Source organism: Manis javanica, chromosome 2, assembly GCF_040802235.1.
Source record: "Manis javanica isolate MJ-LG chromosome 2, MJ_LKY, whole genome shotgun sequence".
NCBI classification, from domain to species: domain Eukaryota; kingdom Metazoa; phylum Chordata; class Mammalia; order Pholidota; family Manidae; genus Manis; species Manis javanica.
Window position 1 is genome coordinate 52,208,583 of NC_133157.1, and position 21,451 is coordinate 52,230,033.

The 21,451-nt window shown below is 37.7% G+C and overlaps 1 protein-coding gene across 6 annotated transcripts in view; it reads left to right on the forward strand.

The window, feature by feature from the left end:
* TTC39B (tetratricopeptide repeat domain 39B) overlaps window positions 1-21,451 on the forward strand; it is a 125,768-nt gene that overhangs the window by 39,759 nt on the left and 64,558 nt on the right. For 4 of the 6 annotated variants that reach the window (XM_037018646.2, XM_073228483.1, XM_037018645.2 and 1 more), the window contains one exon: window positions 20,499-20,591. In XM_037018646.2, coding sequence (XP_036874541.1) covers window positions 20,499-20,591 — 93 coding nt within the window. Of the gene's footprint in view, window positions 1-3,465; window positions 4,511-20,275; window positions 20,383-20,498; window positions 20,592-21,451 lie in introns of those variants that run through there. The other 2 variants (XM_037018648.2, XM_037018649.2) reach the window with 2 other exon arrangements.

A 21,451-nucleotide genomic window follows, 5' to 3' on the forward strand; every position in this document is an offset into this window, starting at 1 on the left:
TATGGCTTTTGTTATTGTGTAAAGTAATTGTGTTGTTTATTTTTATTGTCCAGAACGAAAGTGTCCAAACCAGCATGAAGCTTTTATTATTATTATTATTATTACCTGTAAGAAGACTGTTATAACTAGAATTCAAAATCTGGTAAAGCTCCATGTAGCACAGATGAATCAGCATTGTTAGAGGTGTCAGCATAGTTTTGGTCTCCCCTGTAGGCAATACAGTTATAAGCTTTGGTTTCTATATGTTTGGCAGTTAAGAAAGTTTTTTGCAAGGGTAGCTTGACTCTACTTTTATACAGTTAAATAAAAAGGTGTGTGTGTATAAAATTCTGTGTGACCACCATTAACTAAAGAGATTCTTTGCCATTTGAAAATTTTGGCCCCAATTTAAAAGAAATTACACCACAAGGCACTGTTTGCTTTGTGTAAAATAATTCTGTGCAGTTGCTACAAGAAAATTAATTCTATGATTGACTATTTAAAACACATACACACACACACATACATATATTTGGTATTGTTAATGTACAATTACATGAACAACGTTATGGTTACTAGGATCCCCCTATTAGCAAATCCCCACCACATACCCCATTACAGTCACTGTCCATCAGCATAGTAAGATGCTATAGAATCATTACTTGTCTTCTCTGTATATACTGCCTTTCCCATGTTCCACCCCCACTACATTATGTGTGCTAATCATAATGCCCCCTTTTCCCCCTTACCCCTCCCTTCCCAGCCATCCTCCCCAGTCCCTTTCCCTTTGGTAACTGTTAGTCAGTTCTTGGGTTCTGTGAGTCTGCTGAGGCATATATATTTTAAAAGTGCATTTTCATTATCTCAGTACAATTTTATTGTTTAGATACATAGATGGATCCTACATTTTCAGTAGAACTTAGTTGTTGAAATAGTGTAAGGTGCCTTTTCAGGCAATTCAGTGTAAGTAAATAAATTATTCTTTAATATGTGTCTTTAACTTATGAAAGAATTTATTTGAAAACATCTTATAAAACTGCAAAGTATGAAGCAGATGTAATGTAATATATATACCAAATACCTAATGTACTAGGTTATATAGGGAGCACTGCTATTTTTGTAAGGCCACTATTTGTCCCAAGGTACAAGGAATTTTGATCTAGCTATTTTCACGCAGCCTCACAATGTCTACCTCACAGTATAAAATCATTTTTTTTAAAAGTGAGAAAGAAAAGAAAACATTTTATTAATATAACACATAGTTGAGAAATAAGAGTATCTGGTATCCTTGACCATTTTCCCACATCTGAGACCCACCTCATCAGACCAGGGATACAAGTGAGCATACCTGTATTGTATGGCTTTAATAAATGTTTATTGAGTACATTTTCTACATCAGATATTCAATTAGTTTGGAGGGATAGAGTTGACAAAGGGAGCAAGGGTAAGGTAGGGGGACACCAGGAAGTCTCCAGTCTCCCTCCTTGATGCTTGTTCTCCATCCAAGTCTGCTGGTCCAGGGGCTGGAGTGTGGAGGGATATGGGTGTAGGATGTACAGCTTTATTTTACATGGTTCCTAATCATAAAGAAAAAGACAATGGGAGATTTTATTGTGTAAGTATTAAAAGCAAACGAAGAAAAACAATTCTGTGTTGTTTGGTTTGGAAAGTATGTTTTAAGCCTGGCACCAATAGGAAAAAAGAGTGATAGTTTTGACCATTAGGACAAAACCCTCATAAACCCAGTTAAAAGATAATTAACTGGGGAAAAAAATTGAGCATTTATGAAAGACGGTTAATCCCAAAAAACAGATCAAGAAAGAGAACATTTTGATGGAAAAATTGGCAAAGGTTATGCAAATAATGAAAAGAAGTAATATAGGTCAGTAAGGCTACTATTAGTTTCTTATGGTTGCTGTAACAAATTGCCACAAATTTGGTGGCTTAAGCAACACAAATTTATTCTCTTCTAGTCCTCGAGATCAAAAGCCCAAAATGTGTTTCGCTGAGTCAGAGCCAAGATGTTGCAATGACTCTGCTCCCTTGGGAGACTCCAGGGAGAATCCATTTTCTTGCCTATTTCCAGGCTCTGGAGATGCTTTTCTTATATTTGGCTCATGGCCCCTTCCTGCAACTTCAAAGCCAGTAGCACCGTATTTTCAAATTGCTCTGTTTCCATGGTCACACCTTCTGCCTTCTGGATCAAATATCTTTCTACCTCCCCATTATAAGGATATTTGCGATTGCTTTTAGAGCATACTCAGACAATCCAGGATAATCTCCCTATCTCACTATCCTTAATTTAATTACACTTGCAAAGTCTCTTTTCTCATGTAAGGTTCATAGGTTCTAGGGATTTGGTCTTTGATATCTTTTGGGGCCAATATCTATTTTAACACAGCTAAAAATAGCACTTATGGTAGAGCAATGCACACACACACACACACAATTATTTGTTGGGGATTGGTGGAATTACCCTTTAATACTGTTGTTTTACATGCTGTATACTACCCTTTACACACAGCATTATATTCTGATTATTTACACGTAAATGTGACCGATTTCTAAAAGTGCTCCAAAAAAGCATATACAATGATAGCCATATCAACATGTTTGTGTACCTACTATGTGCTGGCTTGGGGATACAGTACTGAGCAGAGCACACATAGTCCCAGCACCCTTGGAGCTCTCAGAGAATCTATGTGGCTTAGTTGGATGTTTGGGGTGTGTGTTTCTCTTAGATTGTGTCACGTGGTCATGTCAGTTCCATGTCAAATTGTCATATTTCTTCCCACATCCTCAAAGGAGTCCCTTAGCCATTTTGAGATTCTGAGCATGGCTAAGTTAATTTTAGCTTGAAGATTTCTTAGAAACATGTGGTGGCTCACCATTTTAGGGATACCTGGGATTACCTGGGTGGTTTATGTTTTGCAATCTCTCCAGGGTTATGTTCAAGTACAAGTTAGATCACTTGTTCTCTTACACATTACACATTATTGAAAAAAAAATAGCTGCACTTTAAGTTCCTTTTGATAGCAGAAAAAAGAATATTACATTAAGGATATTTATGTTGATGGGAAAATATAGATGTGAAATACTAATATACTAATAATTGTGCCATTGAGCTTGCTGTTCTTGAGAAATCCTGACCTTCACCAGACCAAGTCTCTCACCTCTTTCTGAAGCGTCCTGTGGTTCTTCTTTGAAGAACAGTACCTATCATATTTGCTATCAATTGGTGAATATCCAGCTTCTCTGCTGGACTGAGAGCTCCAAGGGTGCTGGGACTATGTGTGCTCTGCTCAGTACTGTATCCCCAAGCCAGCACATAGTAGGTACACAAACATGTTGATATGGCTATCATTGTATATGCTTTTTTGGAGCACTTTTAGAAATCGGTCACATTTACGTGTAAATAATCAGAATATAATGCTGTGTGTAAAAGGTAGTATACAGCATGTAAAACAACAGTATTAAAGGGAAATGTGTATGTATATGTTTGGAGGAAGAAGGCTGAGAGATTTATGCAAAATATTAACAGTGGTCATCTCTGGGTTATGAGATTATGGCTAGTCTTAATTTTTTTCTTTGTTCTCCAGTTCTCTCCAAGGAGTTTATTACTTTGTAATCAGGAAACATCAGAACATGTTGCGTGATACTTTTATAATCAGATTAAGTGGTGAGCCCCATCATAAGAATGGTTCAGTTCTAGTAAGTGGAAGAGTATTTAAGGCAAGACAAGAAAGTTGCAAAGTCACTGACCATCTCGAAACCCACATTTTTTTTAATTTCATGAAAACCAGTTCAAATATTGTTTATCTAAAAATAATTTTCAAGTGCTGTTTAGAACGATGCTGGTGTGACTGTTATATGTATTTAATTCACTTTGCTAATATAACTTTTGTGCATTCAGCTGATGGATTAAAAACTTAAAAGAACTGGATTTTCTCTTATTTAGTGTTTTATAAAGTCCATGAGTTATAAGATCTAACTCCAACATGGGAATAATTTGTCTGCTCTTACATTTTCCTTAAAAGAGGGAATTCATTTTATTCCTCAGTTGGCCCTCTTTAGATGGAGGTGAATCCTTAGATGAAGTGAAAAGTCATTAAGACATTGTAGAGTTCATAAATCCCGGCCATTTGTGTTTGCCTTGTCTGTTTCCCTAGGATAATTAAACAGTGATGGATTACAATTAGGCTGCAGCAGAGAACGGGAAAAAATCTCCCGGCATCCCTTCCTGCAGAAGCATCAGCCCCGGCAGTGAGAAAAGCTGCCACTTTAACTGACAGGTCTTAAATTCTGCTCCAGGAAGCTCTAGGATGCTGTCAGCTGCTTTGGCAACTTCTTTTCTTGTGCCCATTAATTGAGAGTCTCACTGGAGACCAAGAAGTAAAACAGAAATTGAGGCTTTTTGTTGCTTTGAAATTGAGGATTGTCTCTTCTTTTTGTTGGATTCTCAAAAATCTGGAAAGGCATCTCCACAGTGGGGCTAGATTTATTTCTCCAGAGTTACAGCTGCTCTAAATCTGTGAGTATGATGCATTTTTTTTTTTAGCTGTTCTTGGGGTATGATTGCAATGTTCTCTTTAGATCTGTGAGGATTTGATTTAAGGAAAGGTATGATCAATTTTAAAAATCAGACTTAAATTTCACTGGAGACCTGCAGTTGTTTTTGTTAGTTAACTTGGTCTTCATTAAAGGCTTCATGTAAGCCTGCCGAGGCTCTCCTCTCCCTCTACCCTCGTTTTCTAAAACTTCCTTGAGGTGAGTGCTGCAGTCAGAGTAAACAGCGAAGCTCACTGCTGCAGAGGAAGTAGGCTGCTCTGGATGCCATAGCTGGTTTATCACTGCAACGTGTGCGTGGGGCTGCAGAACAATGGAGGGATGATGACGGCTAACTGTGGATTCATTGTGTTTGTCTTAGGTCATTTGCTGGCTTCTCATAGTGTTTGGTTTTGTTAGGGTGATTAAAACCTTAAGGAAAGATTAAGTGCAGTGGCATGTTCCCAGAAGAGGGAGGTTGATAGTCATAGACTTCAGCTCTCGCTGGGAAGCACTATGTCAGCTTCAGCCTGTCTCTCTGGAGCAGATTACAGTAAGTGGGAGTTACCAGAAAGTAACCTTTGCATGACCACCCTTTGCTAACTGTGCATTTGAACTGGTGCCATTTTTTCTGATGACGCAGACCGTTTAGTCTAAACATCTGTCCTTAGTCATTGTGTCCCACTTTCCCCCTTTTGTATTCACTGGAGGCTAGAACTGTATCCTTGCTGAATTATTCCTGAATACATTTTTAATATATTGTAAAGATAGAGGTTAAATTTTGGTTCCCATCATAACCTCCATGTGTGCTTGATTTGTCTTTGTTAAATGAAAGTCTTATTATTTCAGTCAGCTGATTGATATCATTTGGTTACTGATCTCATTCCTTTATGTTAAAATCATATTAGCTAAAGCAATTTCTAAAAGTTGATATGTTCAGAGATCAGTAGTCAAAATACTTTTAAATACCAACAGTCATCTTTGTAGATGCAGAAAATGTTTGACTTACGGTGACATATGAATTTGTGGGTGCCAGTATTTTGGTTGATTTCCTGCAGCATAGAATAAATCAAAGATTTTAAAAAGAAACTTCTCTACCACCCACAGATCAAACATCTGCTGTTTTTATTTTTAAACATTCTGTCATACCTAAATACAACAACTTTGAATTTAGTTAGAAGGATTCCTAAAAATAGGGCATCTGCCTTACCTAGTCTTGAAGAGAACTTACATTCACTCACTCATTCATTCATTCATTTAATTAATTCATTTAACAAATGTTTACATTTGTTGCAAAGCTCTTGCCAGGCTCCTGGGATATGATGGGGATAAGGTCTTATATCAGCTCTCATTTTTAGCAGTGAGGGGAGCACTGCCTAATTATTTCTTTACAATTTGTGGTAATTTTCAACTATAGAAGTATAGGATATATAAATACTTGAAATTAATTCTGCCCAGATCTTTTGAAGTCACAGATTCTTGGTATGCTTGAGCTGGAAATAGATTTTGAACATAATTTAATTAGTTCAACTAACATGAAATAGGCACTGTATTAATTGCTGGTTTTAGATCGGTAAATAAGAAATAGTCCCTGCTTTTGGAGATGCTCACAGTGTAGTCTGTGAAAAGAAGGGAAATTGGTTATTTTAGTCTATTCCAGTTATTATTGATTCATTAATTCACAAAATTTTTACCGAGTGTGTACTCTAATGTTGGCTATTGTCATGGGCATCATGCTGTACACTGGGGGCAGGCTGGAGAATAAGATGGAGATACCTTGCCCTGTAGAAGCTTTTAAGGGCCATGGAAGAGAAATGATAGGGTACCATGAGAAAACATAGGAAGGGGAAGGGATTTCACTATCATTTACTGAGCATCTGCAGTGGGCCAGCAACTAGTTGGTACTCTGTGTACATTAGTCTTCGCTTCAGTCCTATAAACGAGTTACTATTTCTGCTGTAACAATCAAGTAAACTGAGGTATAGAAAGGTTAAATAATTTGCTTTAGGTCACACTGAAAGGAAGTGGAGGAATTAGAACCCATTCCAAGGTATGACTTGATTTCAAATCTCTGCCCCGCCTGACCTTTCCCAAATCTGGCAGCTCATCAGAGTTATTTGAGCTCCAGAGAGGGAACAATGTATTTACTACATGCTTCCCTGGTGACTGGACAATTATGTTTAGGAGCCATTCTTTTTTTTTATTTTATTAAGGTATCATTGTTATACACTCTTATGAAAGTTCCACAAGAAAAATATTATGGTTACTACATTCACCCATATTATCAAGTCCCCCCCACATGCCATTGAAGTCACTGTCCATCAGCGTAGTAAGATGCCACAGAGTCACTGCTTGTAGGAGCCATTCTTATACTACTCCCTGAATTTACAGAATGGGGAGAGAGTGAGGATAGAGATCATACAGTAGTTACAATGGGGTCAGTAGCCAGATTTTCCTGTTCCCTAGCCTAGTTAACACTTTTTCTTTTTAACAAAACAAATGTAATGGCTTTCAGTCACTTAGAGTTTATTGGGGAATACAGACAAGAAACTCTGTCATTGGGATGTAGTGGGATAAATACTGTGGTATAGAGAAAGTCAGGGTTCTGTGGGGATAAAGATGAGGGATGACTTACCTAAGTTAGGCTTACAGGCAGTTCAGGAAGGTGCTGGCCTGGCAGGGCTTTCTGGAGGATGAGATGTCTGGAAGGAGTCAGATACTGCTAGGTACTGGGGGCAGTTGGGTGTAGCAGGAAGTATTTACGTGCCTGAGATACCAGAGACCACTGTAGGAGAGGAAAGACTTTCTCCTCTATCTACCTCTATCTTCTTAGTTCAATACTTGGGGCTGTGAAAATTAAATGACAAATGACAGGTTATCAAGAGAAAGAACAAGTTTAATTGTAAACATACACATGGGAGTTCACACACACACACACACACACACACACACACACACACACACACACACACACGAAGTACCTTAAGGATGTGGTTAGAATTTGGGGCTTATATACCATCCTAACACAGGATCATGAAGTGTGGAGAAGACGCTCGACAAAAGGAGTTTTAGACTTCTGGATGAGGTTAAGTGTGGGGAAAATGGAAGTTCCTATGGCCAGGATCCTCACCTGACCCTAAACAACTTGAAGATGTCGTTGGCCTACTACTTGGCGAATGCTTGCACCCCTGTTGACAAGGAGCCATTATTGACTGAGTCACTATATAAAGAGCTTCACCCAGTGCTCTGGGTGGAGGCAGAGACAAGGGTGGATTATAGACCTGCAGACTGCTGGATGCAGACATGATCCTAGTGCTGGATCTTCTATTGTGAGAGTAAAGCCAGGTATAAACCCTTTTACCCCAAGAACTTCTGTTGTCATTTCTCGTTCTCATCCAATCCATGGTGAATTTACCCAGGGTTGAAACCCTTAGGCAAGAAAGTAAGTTATGGGAAGGTGACTAGGAAATGTATGGTAGATAAGGATTGTTTAGTGAGGTTGTTATGCAGATAAGGGTCATCTCAGGTGATAAGAGTTATCTCTGGAGTAGTTCTCTTCCCAGCATAAGAGAGGGAAACACCTTTCCAAAAGGAAGTATAAGCCCTTAGTCAGAAAAGGGGTAGGGCAGAGAGCTAATTGCCTTCAGCTCCAAACAGTCTTTATGCCAAACTGACATATTTTGGGATGACATATCTTTCATCATGATCTCTTCATAGTTAGCCAGAGGCCTGTGGTTCTAGTGAAGCTAGGCTGGCCAGAGGAAGACAGGTGCCAAGGAACTGGGGCAAGGGCAGCTGAAAGCCACTGAAGTGTTTTCATTGGGAGGATTGCAGGGATTTGTATTAAGACAGGATGCCCTGGCTAGAGTGTGAAGACTGGGAGAGGGGGAGTGTGCCTCAACCCTATGATATGTCCCCATACTTCAGGCTCTAAGACTGGCCAAAGTTATGAATAATTTATGGCTTAAATCAATTTTTATGGCTTAGGTTAAGAAATGTATAATGTGTGTGTGTATACAAATGTATGTATATATATATGTGTACATTGTATATATGCACATAAAATATTTACACATATAGATATATACCAGTCATTATTTTTGTAGAAATTGTTTTTATTTCCATCCCAGTGACTTGTAAACAGACTTAACAGGAAATAACCCACTTACAACTTGTAGTTTCTAATATCCCATTTTTGCATGAACTCTCCCCCATTTGATTACCAGAAAGCTTGAGGCCTATCATGAGGTAGGGCATTTTGGGACTCTATAATAGTTTCCTGAAAAAAAGCAGTGAGGGAGGTTTAACACATTTTTACTGTGTCATCATTTTCATGTCTTAGTGGAGAAGAAATGAACTAGAATCTTTTTTGAATGCCTCTGTGTTGGGCCTGGTACCTACGGTAAGTCTGTGTTTGTATCTTCAATGACAAACTTGATAATTGGTTTTGTCACTCCCATTTTATATGAGGAAGATGAGATGCACAAAGGTTACATCAGTTGCCCAAGGTCATTCAGAGTGCTGGCCATGGCTCCATTGTGCTCCTTGAAGTTGTGCTCTGTGCCTTAGCCATAGGTTGATTGGGAGAGCTTGGTAGCCCCTCCCTTTCCTTTTTTTTTTTAATATGCAGTAAATTCACTAAAATGCTTAGTTTTTTTTGCCTTCATGCCCAGAGGTCTTCCTTACATTTTGCACTTGCTTTCCACTTTTTAACACCACATTTACACTTAGGTCTTTGGCTTTTTTTAGAAAGGGGAGAACTGCATATATGGGCAGATTACCTGAACATGAGTTTGATATGGATTTCATGCATGGTTTACTTTTCTTTTGTTATTCATCAGTGTACAGGTGTGGAAAATCTTTAGTGACCATTCAGGTGGTATGAATGGATTTCTTTGGTGATTGTTTTAGATTAAGCAGTCATAGAGTATCTTATTTCAAGTCATTGTAGGTGACTGTCTTTTAGAAAGCAGGGAATTAAGGAACTAAAGACTTGCATTTCTCTTGTGATTTGGGGCTATTGTCATTATCTTCTTAGAGGATAGAACAGAATTTGAGCCTTTCCCTGACCCAGCAAGCCAGGCCCTAAAATACAGCATCAGTGCCACCTTTCATTAGTATTTGCTCAGGTTTTTGTTTTGTTTTTTTTTAATAAGTAATAGCATCCAGTGTAACAAAATATTTTGTACTTGCTTGATATTCTTCTGCATCCTGAAAATATACATACACCAACTATGAAAACAGTCACATGGTGAAGAACTAAAGCTTAATTAGTTTAATATTTATATGATTTCCCTCCTGTTTTGCTTGTCTTACCTAATAGATGTTTTGAGGGAAAGTCTTCATATTAACGGAAAGCTGCTTGTTTGTGAATGAAGGATTCTGTGCATATATTCATTGGTACATCATATGATCTACATATATGACATAAAAGGCCAAATATTGAGACTGAATTTGGCACAAAGGAGCTGATACAGAATGAAAACAAATGTCATTCATTCCTCAAAAACTCACTGAGCTTCTCTTGGCTAATAGAGGGAAGGGAGTTCCTGTCCTTAATAAGCTCATAATCTACTCACTACAATCAAAAAGTACACCAGTAATCATATTACAATGAGTTTTAAATTCTGATCAGGGAACTTAGAGAAGAGACACATCATCTAGCCTCAGAAAATGATTTTTGGGTAGCCTATATTTTTTTCTTTCTCTTACGGACTGTGAGCCAAATGAAAGGAAAACTTGTTTTCAGCATTGCTTTCTAAAAATTTCTTTCTTGCTGCTCCTTGTTTTAAGTTGTGATGTTTTAAATGAAATGATAACCAGTCCCCCCCCCCCCCCCCCGCCCCTCCCCACCTTCAGTGTCACACTGAAAACCTGCATTTCCTCTGCATCCTGAAAATAATCTGCATCCCTGCTTAGAGGGACATAATGAAAATGACAAAGAGCTGCTGGAGTGGCCAATGACCCATGACTGCTGAGAAGGAATCATGGTCTTTCTAATGGGGAGTTCTTGGCCCCAGCCACTTAACTCTCTTAACATCAGCACCACTTCCATGTGTATTTCAGTTTAAAAAGTGATTTCACAAAGGGAATGCATTTCCTGCCACCTTGTGGGGCAGCCAGGGCAGGTGTTGCTTTCCCTCTTCTAGCTTGTTTTGTGTGTGCGTGTACTTTTTTCCCCTAATTTTTTTATTGTGGTAAAATACACATCACATCAACTTTGCAGTCTTAACTACGGTTACGCATACAGTTCAGTGGTATCAAATACATTTATATTGTTGTGCAACCATCCTCACCACTCATCTCCGGAACTTCTTATCTTGTGAAATGGAAACTATACCCACTGACAATAACTGCCATTCCCCTTTCTCCCCAGCCCCTGGCAACCACCATTCTTCTTTCTGTTTCTCTGATCTGTATCCCTTCTCTGTTTTTGCCTATGAGGACACTGAGGCCCATAGAGGTGAGTGAATGGTCCAGAGTAACACCACTTGCAAGTGGCTGGCACACCTGGGGCAGAAACCCAGCCCTCCGTCTTGTGTCTCAGCACCCTGTCTCCTAAATCACACTATAGTAGTGTGATGGGAAACAATAATGAATAGATTAGGTAGATGTTTTCTGTTAGAAATAAGAGAACCCTCCAATAGGGAAGGGATTTTAATTTTTTAATGACAAAGAAAACCAACAAAATGAACCAGGAACCATACATATCTCTTGCCAATCTAACATTTCATTGTTGTTTCCTTTAAATAATGTGAAGGAGTACAATGTGCTTTGCCTAAGGAAAGAATTTGAAAAGCTACAGGCTCTGGTTTTAGTTTCCAGCTCTGTCAAAGATTTGCTGTGGCTGTGGGCAAGACAGACAGCATCGGTTGGGGGACAGCTTCTTTTTTCTGAAGTGACAATAAGTCCTACCCTCTATTTTCCTAGTGAGTAGGGTCTGAGGCGTGCTTTATATTTTATACAAAAATGAACTTTTATTCTTTTCAACTGTTCTCATTTTGCCCTGGAACTCTGATCCCCATTGAGAACAGAAAAAAAAAAAGTTGAAACTAAAGATTACATCATCTGTTCAAATTTCAGCCTCTTTTGGAGTGACTCCAGTTTTCTTGTTGGAGTGGAAGAGGTCAAAGCCCAGAGAAGGGGTGCAGGGAAGAGCCCTGTCCTGGGTATTGCTCTCTGGTCGATGGCCTCATTAACTGTTCTTGCATTGACCTCTGTCCTTGCTACGTCTGCCACCGAAGCACTTGTGATGGCTAGACCTGTTGGTGTGCCATGAACCTGAGGGCTTGGCATTCTCCCCTGGCCTTAGCTGGTGCACATGTGCCGGGGTCCAGGGGCTTCTTCCATTTGGTCCCTGTCTCTGCCTTTTGTTACAGGGTCTTCTCAGCTATCTTTTAAAAACAGCTTATTTTGCAGTAATTCCAAACTTAGTGAAAAAGTTACGAGAATAATTCAGAGAACTTATTGTATACCTTTAATCCATTGTTAAATTTATTAGCATTGTTAGCATTTGTAACATTTGTTTTATTATTCTCTCTGTATGTACATTATTATGCATTTCTCTGTGTCATTTGGGAGTAGGATGCAGTTCCAGAGAAGGTTGTCTGCAAGGATGAACCAGAACTTTCCAAGTGAACAAAGGAGGGAAACGTCTGGAAATAGCTTTCATGTTCTTCCCTTTTCTCTGCTTTCCTCTAACTCTTCTTTCTTGCAAGTTAAACTTCTTCACTTCCTTGAACCCTTCTATTGAACTGGCTTTGAGTCCTTTTTCTCCCAGGGTGTTGGCATCTAGGTGCATTTCCAGTTGGTCCTCTTACAGTAGTGTGTCTAAAACATCATATGGACCTGGTGTGGTTGGTCTGACCAGGAAAGAGAAGTGCTGTCCCCCATTCTCTCCTTTGTTGGCCCATTTATTCACCTAGTCCCTCAGCACAGTCCTGTGGAGGGTTTCTGCTTGCAAGGCACATGTGCCTACAGGGACACTTGGCAGATAGCTGGCTGACATTCACACGGGCTCTGCTAGGAGCTGTGACACAATCCTGCCTTCATGGAGTTTACTTTGCTGGGGAAATGAGTATTTAAAAAGGAGCTAAGTAAAAGAAACTTGAGGATAATGATCACTTTCCTCATTCTGGATACTACACATCTGTTAATCCAGCTTAAGGTGCATCACAGTTATTGTGTCATAAGTTCACTTTTAAATAATTCACAACTTTTTACTAACAAGATGCTAAGTTACCTCTTTTTGCATCTTGCTTTTAGTTGGACTTTTGATCCAAACTCAGGAATTTATAGTTATAAGAAGGATAAAAAAAAATATGATTTAGCAACATGATAGCAAAATGTTGTTTTAAAAAATTTATTACTTATTCTCACTTAGATATCATCCTTGAAAGCATGAACTGTCTGATTTTTTTTGTGTGTGTGTCTAACACCTGATACAGTGCCTGCAGTCTGGTGATCCCAGATGTTATGAGTGGAAATAAGCCTCAGTTTACTAAAGTGAGCCCTTCCATTTAGTGCATTATCTGTTTAGATTATTGTCCATTCCCTGCTATCTTTCTCAGCTTCATTTTTTCTGCAGAGTTGGTTAGCTTGTTTTTTCTTTCTTAATCCCATTTTCTTGTAAAAATGTAAAATTGGACAGGGTAAAGGGAAGTACCTTTCAAGTGAAGCTGTTCAATCAGTTATGGATCCATCTACTTTAACGAGCCTGTTACTCCTCATCTTTCATATAAGGCTAGGGGGACAGTTGGCAGATAGCTTGCTGACATGCCCACAGGCTCTGTGCACTGCATTTTTCTGATCTGCCGAAGATGGAATGGGGCTGGTATAGAGAACTCATGATAGTATCTACTGATTGTCAACAGTAAGCTTCCCGTGAGGGCCAATTTCTTCTAATAAGTAATAAATGATAGTTCATTTTCGGCAAATAGGTAGATATGAAAAATCAGGTTGAGATAATAAATGTATGTATGTATATATAAAGTAATATGTTTGAAAGCAATTCAGGAATATAGTACTAGAGCAAACTATTAAGTTCAAAACTTAAAGTAGTACTGAAACATGTTATCAGTGTAGGAAATAGATAAGGCAAAATTAGAAAACCACAACATTTAAGAACTGGCTTTTTCAAAGAACTGAAAATTTGGATGAGAATCAGAAGGCCTGAAATTACATTAGAAACACTTTGGGTAGTGATATATTCTAACTTCTTAACTTGGAATGGGCTAAAAATAATATACTGTTTTTGCATTTTTTTCAGAAGAATTCTTTTAAGCTTTATGTGATATAAAAAGGATATTAGAAGGTGTTTCCTTAAATGGGTATTTGAATACTCTCTAAAAAAATTTGAACTTAAATTGCTCAAAATGTATGATTTTTCCCTGATTATTAAAAAAGGAATATAAAAATCACCTAAGCCTTACAGATTATATGAAGGTTTACAGTTTTGATTGCGGAAGCCTTTGTAATAAGTCCAAGCATGGATTGCTTAGGGAGTAGGTTATCTAGTTTATGCATTCACTGGAATCTCATTTAATAGAATAATTTTTTCCTTTGTTGGTGCTCGCCCTTTGGCTTTTTTGAGCTTTTTAGATATTTCCTCTAAAGGAACAGGACTAGAGTGGTGAGGAAGATTCATTTCCTTTAATTCTGATAGCCCTGGTGACAGTCTGGAGTTGAAGTTGACATGACAGTGTATTGGGGATATGTGTTGATTTCTGGGGTGCTCTTTCCCCAGCTGCAGCAACTGCACCTCCCCTTTTACTTGATCACTGGCCATGAGAGTGGCCATTGAAGTAATCACCCACTGCAGAATTTGATCTGGTGAACAGTTTTCTTTAGTAGGAAAGATAGGTTGATCATATGGTCAGTAAGCAGTAGATTTCCAGAAATCTGGTGGTGGTGTCCACTGGTGTCTTAATTTGTAACTCTAATGGCCCATTCAGATGGTGGATTATATATATGGTATCTCCCAGAGCATGACAGCTGGCCTGTCTACTTCCATTTTTTTTCTCCGCTAAAGAGAGATTTTTAACTTTGATGAAAAAGCTAGAAGGATATTTAGTGTCTTTTTATTAATTTTTGAAATTTTACTTCATTTTTTTTCTTTTTAAAATGGGCTAGCTTTTATCTCATTATGCAGGAACATTGCATATTACATTAGCTTTAAATGGGGGGATTAAATTAGAATTCTGTTCATATCCTTTATCCAGTTTTTAATCGGGTTATTTGCTTTTTGGTTGTTGAGGCATGTGAGTTCTTTACATATTTTGGATGTTAACCCCTTGTCGGATATGTTGTTTACAAATATATTCTCCCATACTGTAGGGATTGAGGGGTATTATGATTAGTACACATGGTGTGGGGGTGATCATGGGGAAGACAGTGTAGCATAGAGAAGACAAGCAGTGACTCTGTGGCATCTTACTACACTGATGGGTAGTGACTGCAATGGGGTAATGGGAGAACTTGATAATATGGGTGAATGTAGTAACCACATTGTTTTTCATGTGAAGCCTTCATAAGAGTGTATATCAATAATACCTTAATTGAACTCTGCTAATTTTGATTTGGGTGAGAAGAAAAGTATAAAAAATGATATAAGTTTTTTCATTTAAAAATAGTCCTATCTAGTGATAAAAATAAGAGCAGTATAAAACTCAAAAATAAAAAGACAAATAACCAAATGAAAAATGGCCAAAGAACCTGAATAGACATTTCTCCAAAGAAGATACAAATGGCCATTAAGTACCTAAATAGACACACAGCATCATTAGTCATCAGGCAAAAGAGAGTCAACACCACAGTGATACTGTCACACCTAAGATGGGACAATAGCAAGTGTTGTCCAAATATGGAGCAACTGAAACCCTCCTACATTATTGGTGGGAATGCAAAATCACATAGCCACTTTGGAAAATAGTCTGACAATTTTTAAAATGTCAAACATTGAGTTATCATATAACTCAGCAGTTTCACTCCTAGCTATGCACCCAAGAGAAATGAAATGTAAGTCCACACAAGAACATGAACATGAATGTTAATAACAGAATTACTCACAATAGCCAAAAACGGAAATAATCCACATATGCATAAACTAATGAAATGATAAATAAAATAGGCTTTATCTCGACAAAGCTGTTTAAAACTTAAAAAAAATTAGAGCAGTAAAATCAGGGCAGAGTAAGGATAGATTTTCTAACATAGTAATACCTGTAATTGAAATATGTGTTGTTTTCCTTAGCCTCTATCAACCCAGTAATAATATATTTCACTAGCTAAAAATACATTTTTTCTAACATCTTCGTATGACATCTAGGTTACTTGCAGGCATGGAACAGACAAGTCATTCTATTCAGTTAGATTTTTAATCTGTGCTTACTTTGGTGCAGATTCTAAAACTAAAGCAGTATAAGGAACATTGAGCATGACCTTTTCCTAAGGATACACGTACTTCAGTGCAGTGTTCCATATATCAAAAACCTTTATTGAAGGAAATAAAGAAGATCTGAATAAATATGTGTAACTGTGAAAATGTAATATTGTAAAGAGAACAATTCTCTGCAAAAATCTCTAAAAATGTGATGAAGCCCTAGTTAAAACACCAGTAGGACTTTTCTTGTAACTTTACAGTAACTAATTCTGAAATTTATGAAGAGTGGGGTTGCAATAATAGCCCATAACCCCAAAATAAAGTAGAGAACTTACCCCACTGATGTACGGTATATAAGAAAGACATAATGAAAATTCTGTGACTGTTGCGCAGAAGCAGATATGTGAGTGCCTGGAAACAGACCTGTCACCTGTGGACACTTGCCCTGTGTTAGAGAGTGCAGTATTATTCAGTGTGTCAAAGCAAAAGAATTATAGAGCGAACGAATGCTCAAGAAATTATTTAACAGTGAGAAAATCAGCAATATGGTAAAACCAAACAAATTATTTGCATATAGACCAGATTAAAAAACTCCAAGTTAACATACTGTTTTACAGAATATAGGCCTTAATTAATAGTAAACAGCAAATCAAAGGTATATCCCCCAAAGAATGAAGTATACCATCGGTGGGACTGTTAGTGCTAGGGATGGCTCTGAACAGACATACGGTCCTCCTTTTGTCTTATTTCCAAGCTAATGAGTAGCTGAAATGTGAGCTGCTCACTGGTGTTGGGATAATTGCCTACCCACAAGGAGCAACAATTAAATGTAGCTCACACTGCACACAAAAAAGATTCTAGATGTATTTGTATTATATTATTTTTCTCTATGTATTTGAAACATTTATCATAAAAATAGGTACTTGATGAAATACTAGATAGTAGTTTAAATGAATGAATTAAGACTATATAAAAATACTGTTGAATAAAAACTATTTTGTGATATTAATATAAATTTTAAATACTTATAAATATAAAAATTTGAATATTTGAAATAATACATATCTTAAAATACTGAAAGTACATGAATTTCTGAGACTTCATGTACATGTATATAAAAGCATAAAAGGACTAGAAGGATCTTATCTAAACTTTTATACCTCTGAAAAAATGCATAAAATCTAATACTATTAATAATTACCAAGTTTTACTAAATTCAAGTCTACTGTGCCTGGTAAAGATATTATAATTGTACCTCTGAAACATGCAATATTTACCTGGGACAACAGATTTGATTTTAGCAGAACTTAATGAATTTTAGTGTTTATATATATGGTATGTCAAATCGTTGGGGAAAAGATTTGATCTTCTAAAAACTATCTTGGTAAAAATGAAAAAAGATTAAGAAAAATACACAGTACAATCTTGTACCATGTACTCAAATTATAAATGAGTCAACAAAGTATTAGGCAGCAAGACAGAGGAGAGGGGTGGAGAGAGACTGAAATCTACTGTAAGGGATTCAAAGAGTAAACCCGAACCAGGTAAAACCAGAGAGTCAGAAAGGACTCACAGAGTTAATTAGTTGATTAGGAAGTTTCAAAGGCCAGTCACTTGGAATGTATGCATAGATAGATAGAGATAGTAGCAAGATAGAGAAAAGTCAATCCAGGTCTTCTCTGCCCTGCACTGTGAGGTAGGGCAGGGTAATGGGACAAGGGGCATGCTGTTGTGAAATCTACTTGGCCTACGACAAAGGCCCAGTTTATTCTTTAACAACCTATGTGCTGTTCTTCCTCTTCTTTCAGCCTCTTAATCAAGTAACTTTATAACTAGGATGGGAGATAGACCTCTGAAGTGTTAAAGAATCTATGTGGACAAAGAATGCTGAAATCCAGACCAACACAGTCACCTAAATAATCCTATTCTTAAGGGCAAAACTTGAAAGGAATTACGAGTCACCTGTATACATCAAGCCTTATCCTGACTCCTACCCAAAAAGGCCTGTAAAACTCCAAACCCTAAGTGCGCCTCTTCTCTGAGGTTGCCCACACTCCCTTTTCTTCGAGTGTGTCACTCCCTCTCTTCTACTCCGGATAAATAGGGAGGAGCTACTGAGAGCTCTGTTTGGGCCTGCCAGTTCCCGTCACCTGGGTGACCCAGACAGGACTGCAGCTATACACTCTTGCTCTTGAGTAGCCTGCCTGAAAAATCTCCTTTCTTTTTCCTTTGGGAAGTTCTCAGAACATGGTCTCACTCCATCCAGCCCTATATGGCTCCCCTAAATCCTGGGGTGGTAGGGGCTTAGTTCCTACACCGTGCAGATTCAAGTGGGCACTGGATTCCAGGTGACCCTGGCTTTAGGAGTTGGCAAGGGATTTGCCCAATGCCAAGCAGTTCAAAGAGCTTCCCTTTCTTGCCTTTGTCTACCATAACTCTGTCCTGCTCCTCCCCTGAGTGTATTCAAATAAAACTTTCATTCTGCCTTGCTACTATGTCTCTGCTTTTCAATTCTTTGTTGCTGTGGGGACAAGAACCAAGGCGAATAGACTCAACTGCTGACAAAAGTAAATAATTAAAAAGCAACAGCACTGGTAAAATTACTGGTATAATCTTTGTGGAGGGAAGGTTTTTTGAAGTAAGCCCTCAAATTCAGAAATGTTAAAGGAAAGTGATTAATTTTGATTAAAATTTTTTAATATTGGTGAGAATTTTATAAAAGCTAAAGGCAAATGAAAAACAGGAGGACATTTCTACATTTCAGAGACCAGGTTTTTCTAGCTCTTATAAATGAATCTGTAAGAGAACAGTTGGGCAAGAATGGTCCAAAAGGGTGGGCAAGCCTTTTAAGTCTGTCTTTCTTCTTTCCGTGCTTGTAAACAGAGGTCATAGTCACTGCCCTAGAGTCTGGTTTGCATAGTTAGTGTTTCCTTTGCTCTCCTAGTAAAACATTCCTTTGATGGAAAATAACCTGCCTTCAAGCTGCATTTCCCCTTTCCTATGGCGTTTTCTTCTCTCTCACCACCCACCTTTGTAAGAAGAATCTTGATTTCCCCCGAACCTGATGTATAAAAGTAAGGAAATTTGATGTGTTCAAGATAAGATATATGTTGACTATAAAAATATTATAGGGTATCAGGGAGTCTAAAAGGTGGGATATAATCAAATGCCACTTATTTGAGGTCATTATACTTCTTAAAATTAAAACAACAACAAAAAGCTTCCCTAATAGGATAGCCAGTAATTCTTTGCCCTTTTCTTTATGGCATGTATACAGTTAAGGAGAATGGAAGTGAGAGATGAGTGATTCTGTTACAATACAGGGCGGGGCTTATTCTTAAATTCTGGAACTTTTCTTCTTTTGAGTGGATCTGCTTTCATGGGTGTCTGTGGAAGTAGCCATGGGTCAATAAAGTGGCCTGAGAATCTGCAGACCAGGTCAGTCTCTACCTCTTCTCTGTCACTTTAGCACTCTGTGGCTTATATATAGTGGGAAATGAGGCAGTTTATTAAAAATAAGATACCTTACAAAAACACAAGTTCCTTTAACTCAAGCATTTACCCTCGGTAAATAATAAGGCCAGTGAGTAAAGGAGTTTGTTTTGCAGTATTGTTTGTAATTGCAAAACATTGGAAGCCCCAAAATGAGGGACAGTTAACTAATTATATTACCTCCATTCAGTTGAATGCTGTGCATACAGTAACTATGGTAAGCAACTCTGTGTTTACTGAGAAGAAAAAATTCAGGATAAATTAAGTGTGTAATGAAGGAATCCAGAATATGTCACCCCAAAATAAGCCTTTTTGACATAAAACTCATTCTGAACTAAAGGCAATTGAGAAGCAGTGAACACTGATGAAGCTCCCCTTTTCTGCCCAGAGGTAGGAAGTTACTTCTCCTTTTACTGGAGACAACTTAGCAAATCTGTAAACAGACCAAGTTAAACTGTTATCTTCCTTGTTACTAATTTGCCATTTACTACTCTTAGCCCAAACTTTCTGTCTTGCCAGTTCTTCACAAATTTATTTTTTCTTTGTCAAAAAGGCTTATACCTTCCTGCTCTGGTACCTCTTTGGGTCTTTGTTCTCCTGTGAGAATGGCTGCCATGTACACATAAAATTCAGTAATTTATAGGTTTTTCTCCTGTTAATCTGTTCCTGTCAGTTCGATTTTCAGACCCAGCCAGAGACCCTAAGAGGGTCAAGGAAAACATTTTCCTTCCTAGCAATGATACTCCATTTTAATAAAATACAAAAATATACAAAGATTTATTGGGGAAAATATCTTGTATCTGTATATACAAGATACAATGCTTCCTTTGGCTGCAGTGTCTTGGGGGGTGATTCCAGTTAATTCCTTTTTTGTGTACTAGAAGAAAAAGAAAAATAAGTTTATTTTGGGTGAACATCAGACATGTTCACTGTGTAGCTAAGTAGAATTTTGTTCACTTGATTTTCAAAGTTGATAAGAAATGGAGGTGAGATGTACTAAATTATTGAGTGACTTGTGTTGTATACTTGAATTTATATGTACTCTTCCTGTAAGATAAAGACATAAGATCCTAAATCCTTATTCTGCCCTTTTTATTAACAGGCCTCTCACAGATATGGCAACAAGCAGCCGTCACTTTGCATCATTTGATACCAAACAGGCCTCTGGACGGCACCGATCATCTAACTTAAGCAGGTCAGAAAGGGAGCGCGGACCTAAAAGCGGGGCTTGGGGAGGGCAGTCCAACCCTTTGGTGAATTATAATGTCGATGTTAGAACAGGACTTTGTGTAATACTGACTGGTGGAGTGGGGAGAGGCCCAGGCAGGCCTAGGGCCCATTTTACAAATTTGGGAAGGAGATGCTGAGTTACTAGTGTCTCAGAGAATAGGTGGCAGTGTTACATAAAAGCAGCGACAGAACCAAGTTCAACTTTCAGGCACAACTCCTTCTTGAGTCTTTTTTATCTTAAAGTTTTTAACCATTAATTTCTTTGTGAAATAACCACATTGCCGAGCATGGGAAAATATGGAGGAAAGGAGAAACATCAACCACTAGTTGTGAAACATCATCCAGTAGTTATGAGCACATTAACACACACTTTAGAATTTTGATGTGTTTCATTCCAGTCTTTTTCTTAGACATGTGCTTTTTGATATGGATGTAACCACAGAGTTTTCACTGAATAATGTATTATGGTTATTTTTCTACTTATATTCTTCTCAATCTTGGCTTTAAAGTGCATTATAAGAAATGTTTATTGTAGAAAATTCAGGAAATACAGAAAAGCTCAGGAGAGAATAAAATATGTATTACCATCACTGGAACTATTTTTTTGGTGTGTTTGCTTTCTTCTTCTCTTTTAATAGTGATACTAATTTTTTAAAATTGGGATCATGTTACATATATAATATTTAGTAACCTGCTTTTTGAAACATAGTATGTCCTACATTTTTCCCTTTCCATTAAATAAATACTTTTTATAATATCACATTTAATTGCTAAGTACTATCCCTTTCCTGCCTATTCTAGAATTAATTTAACCTGTTGTTTCTT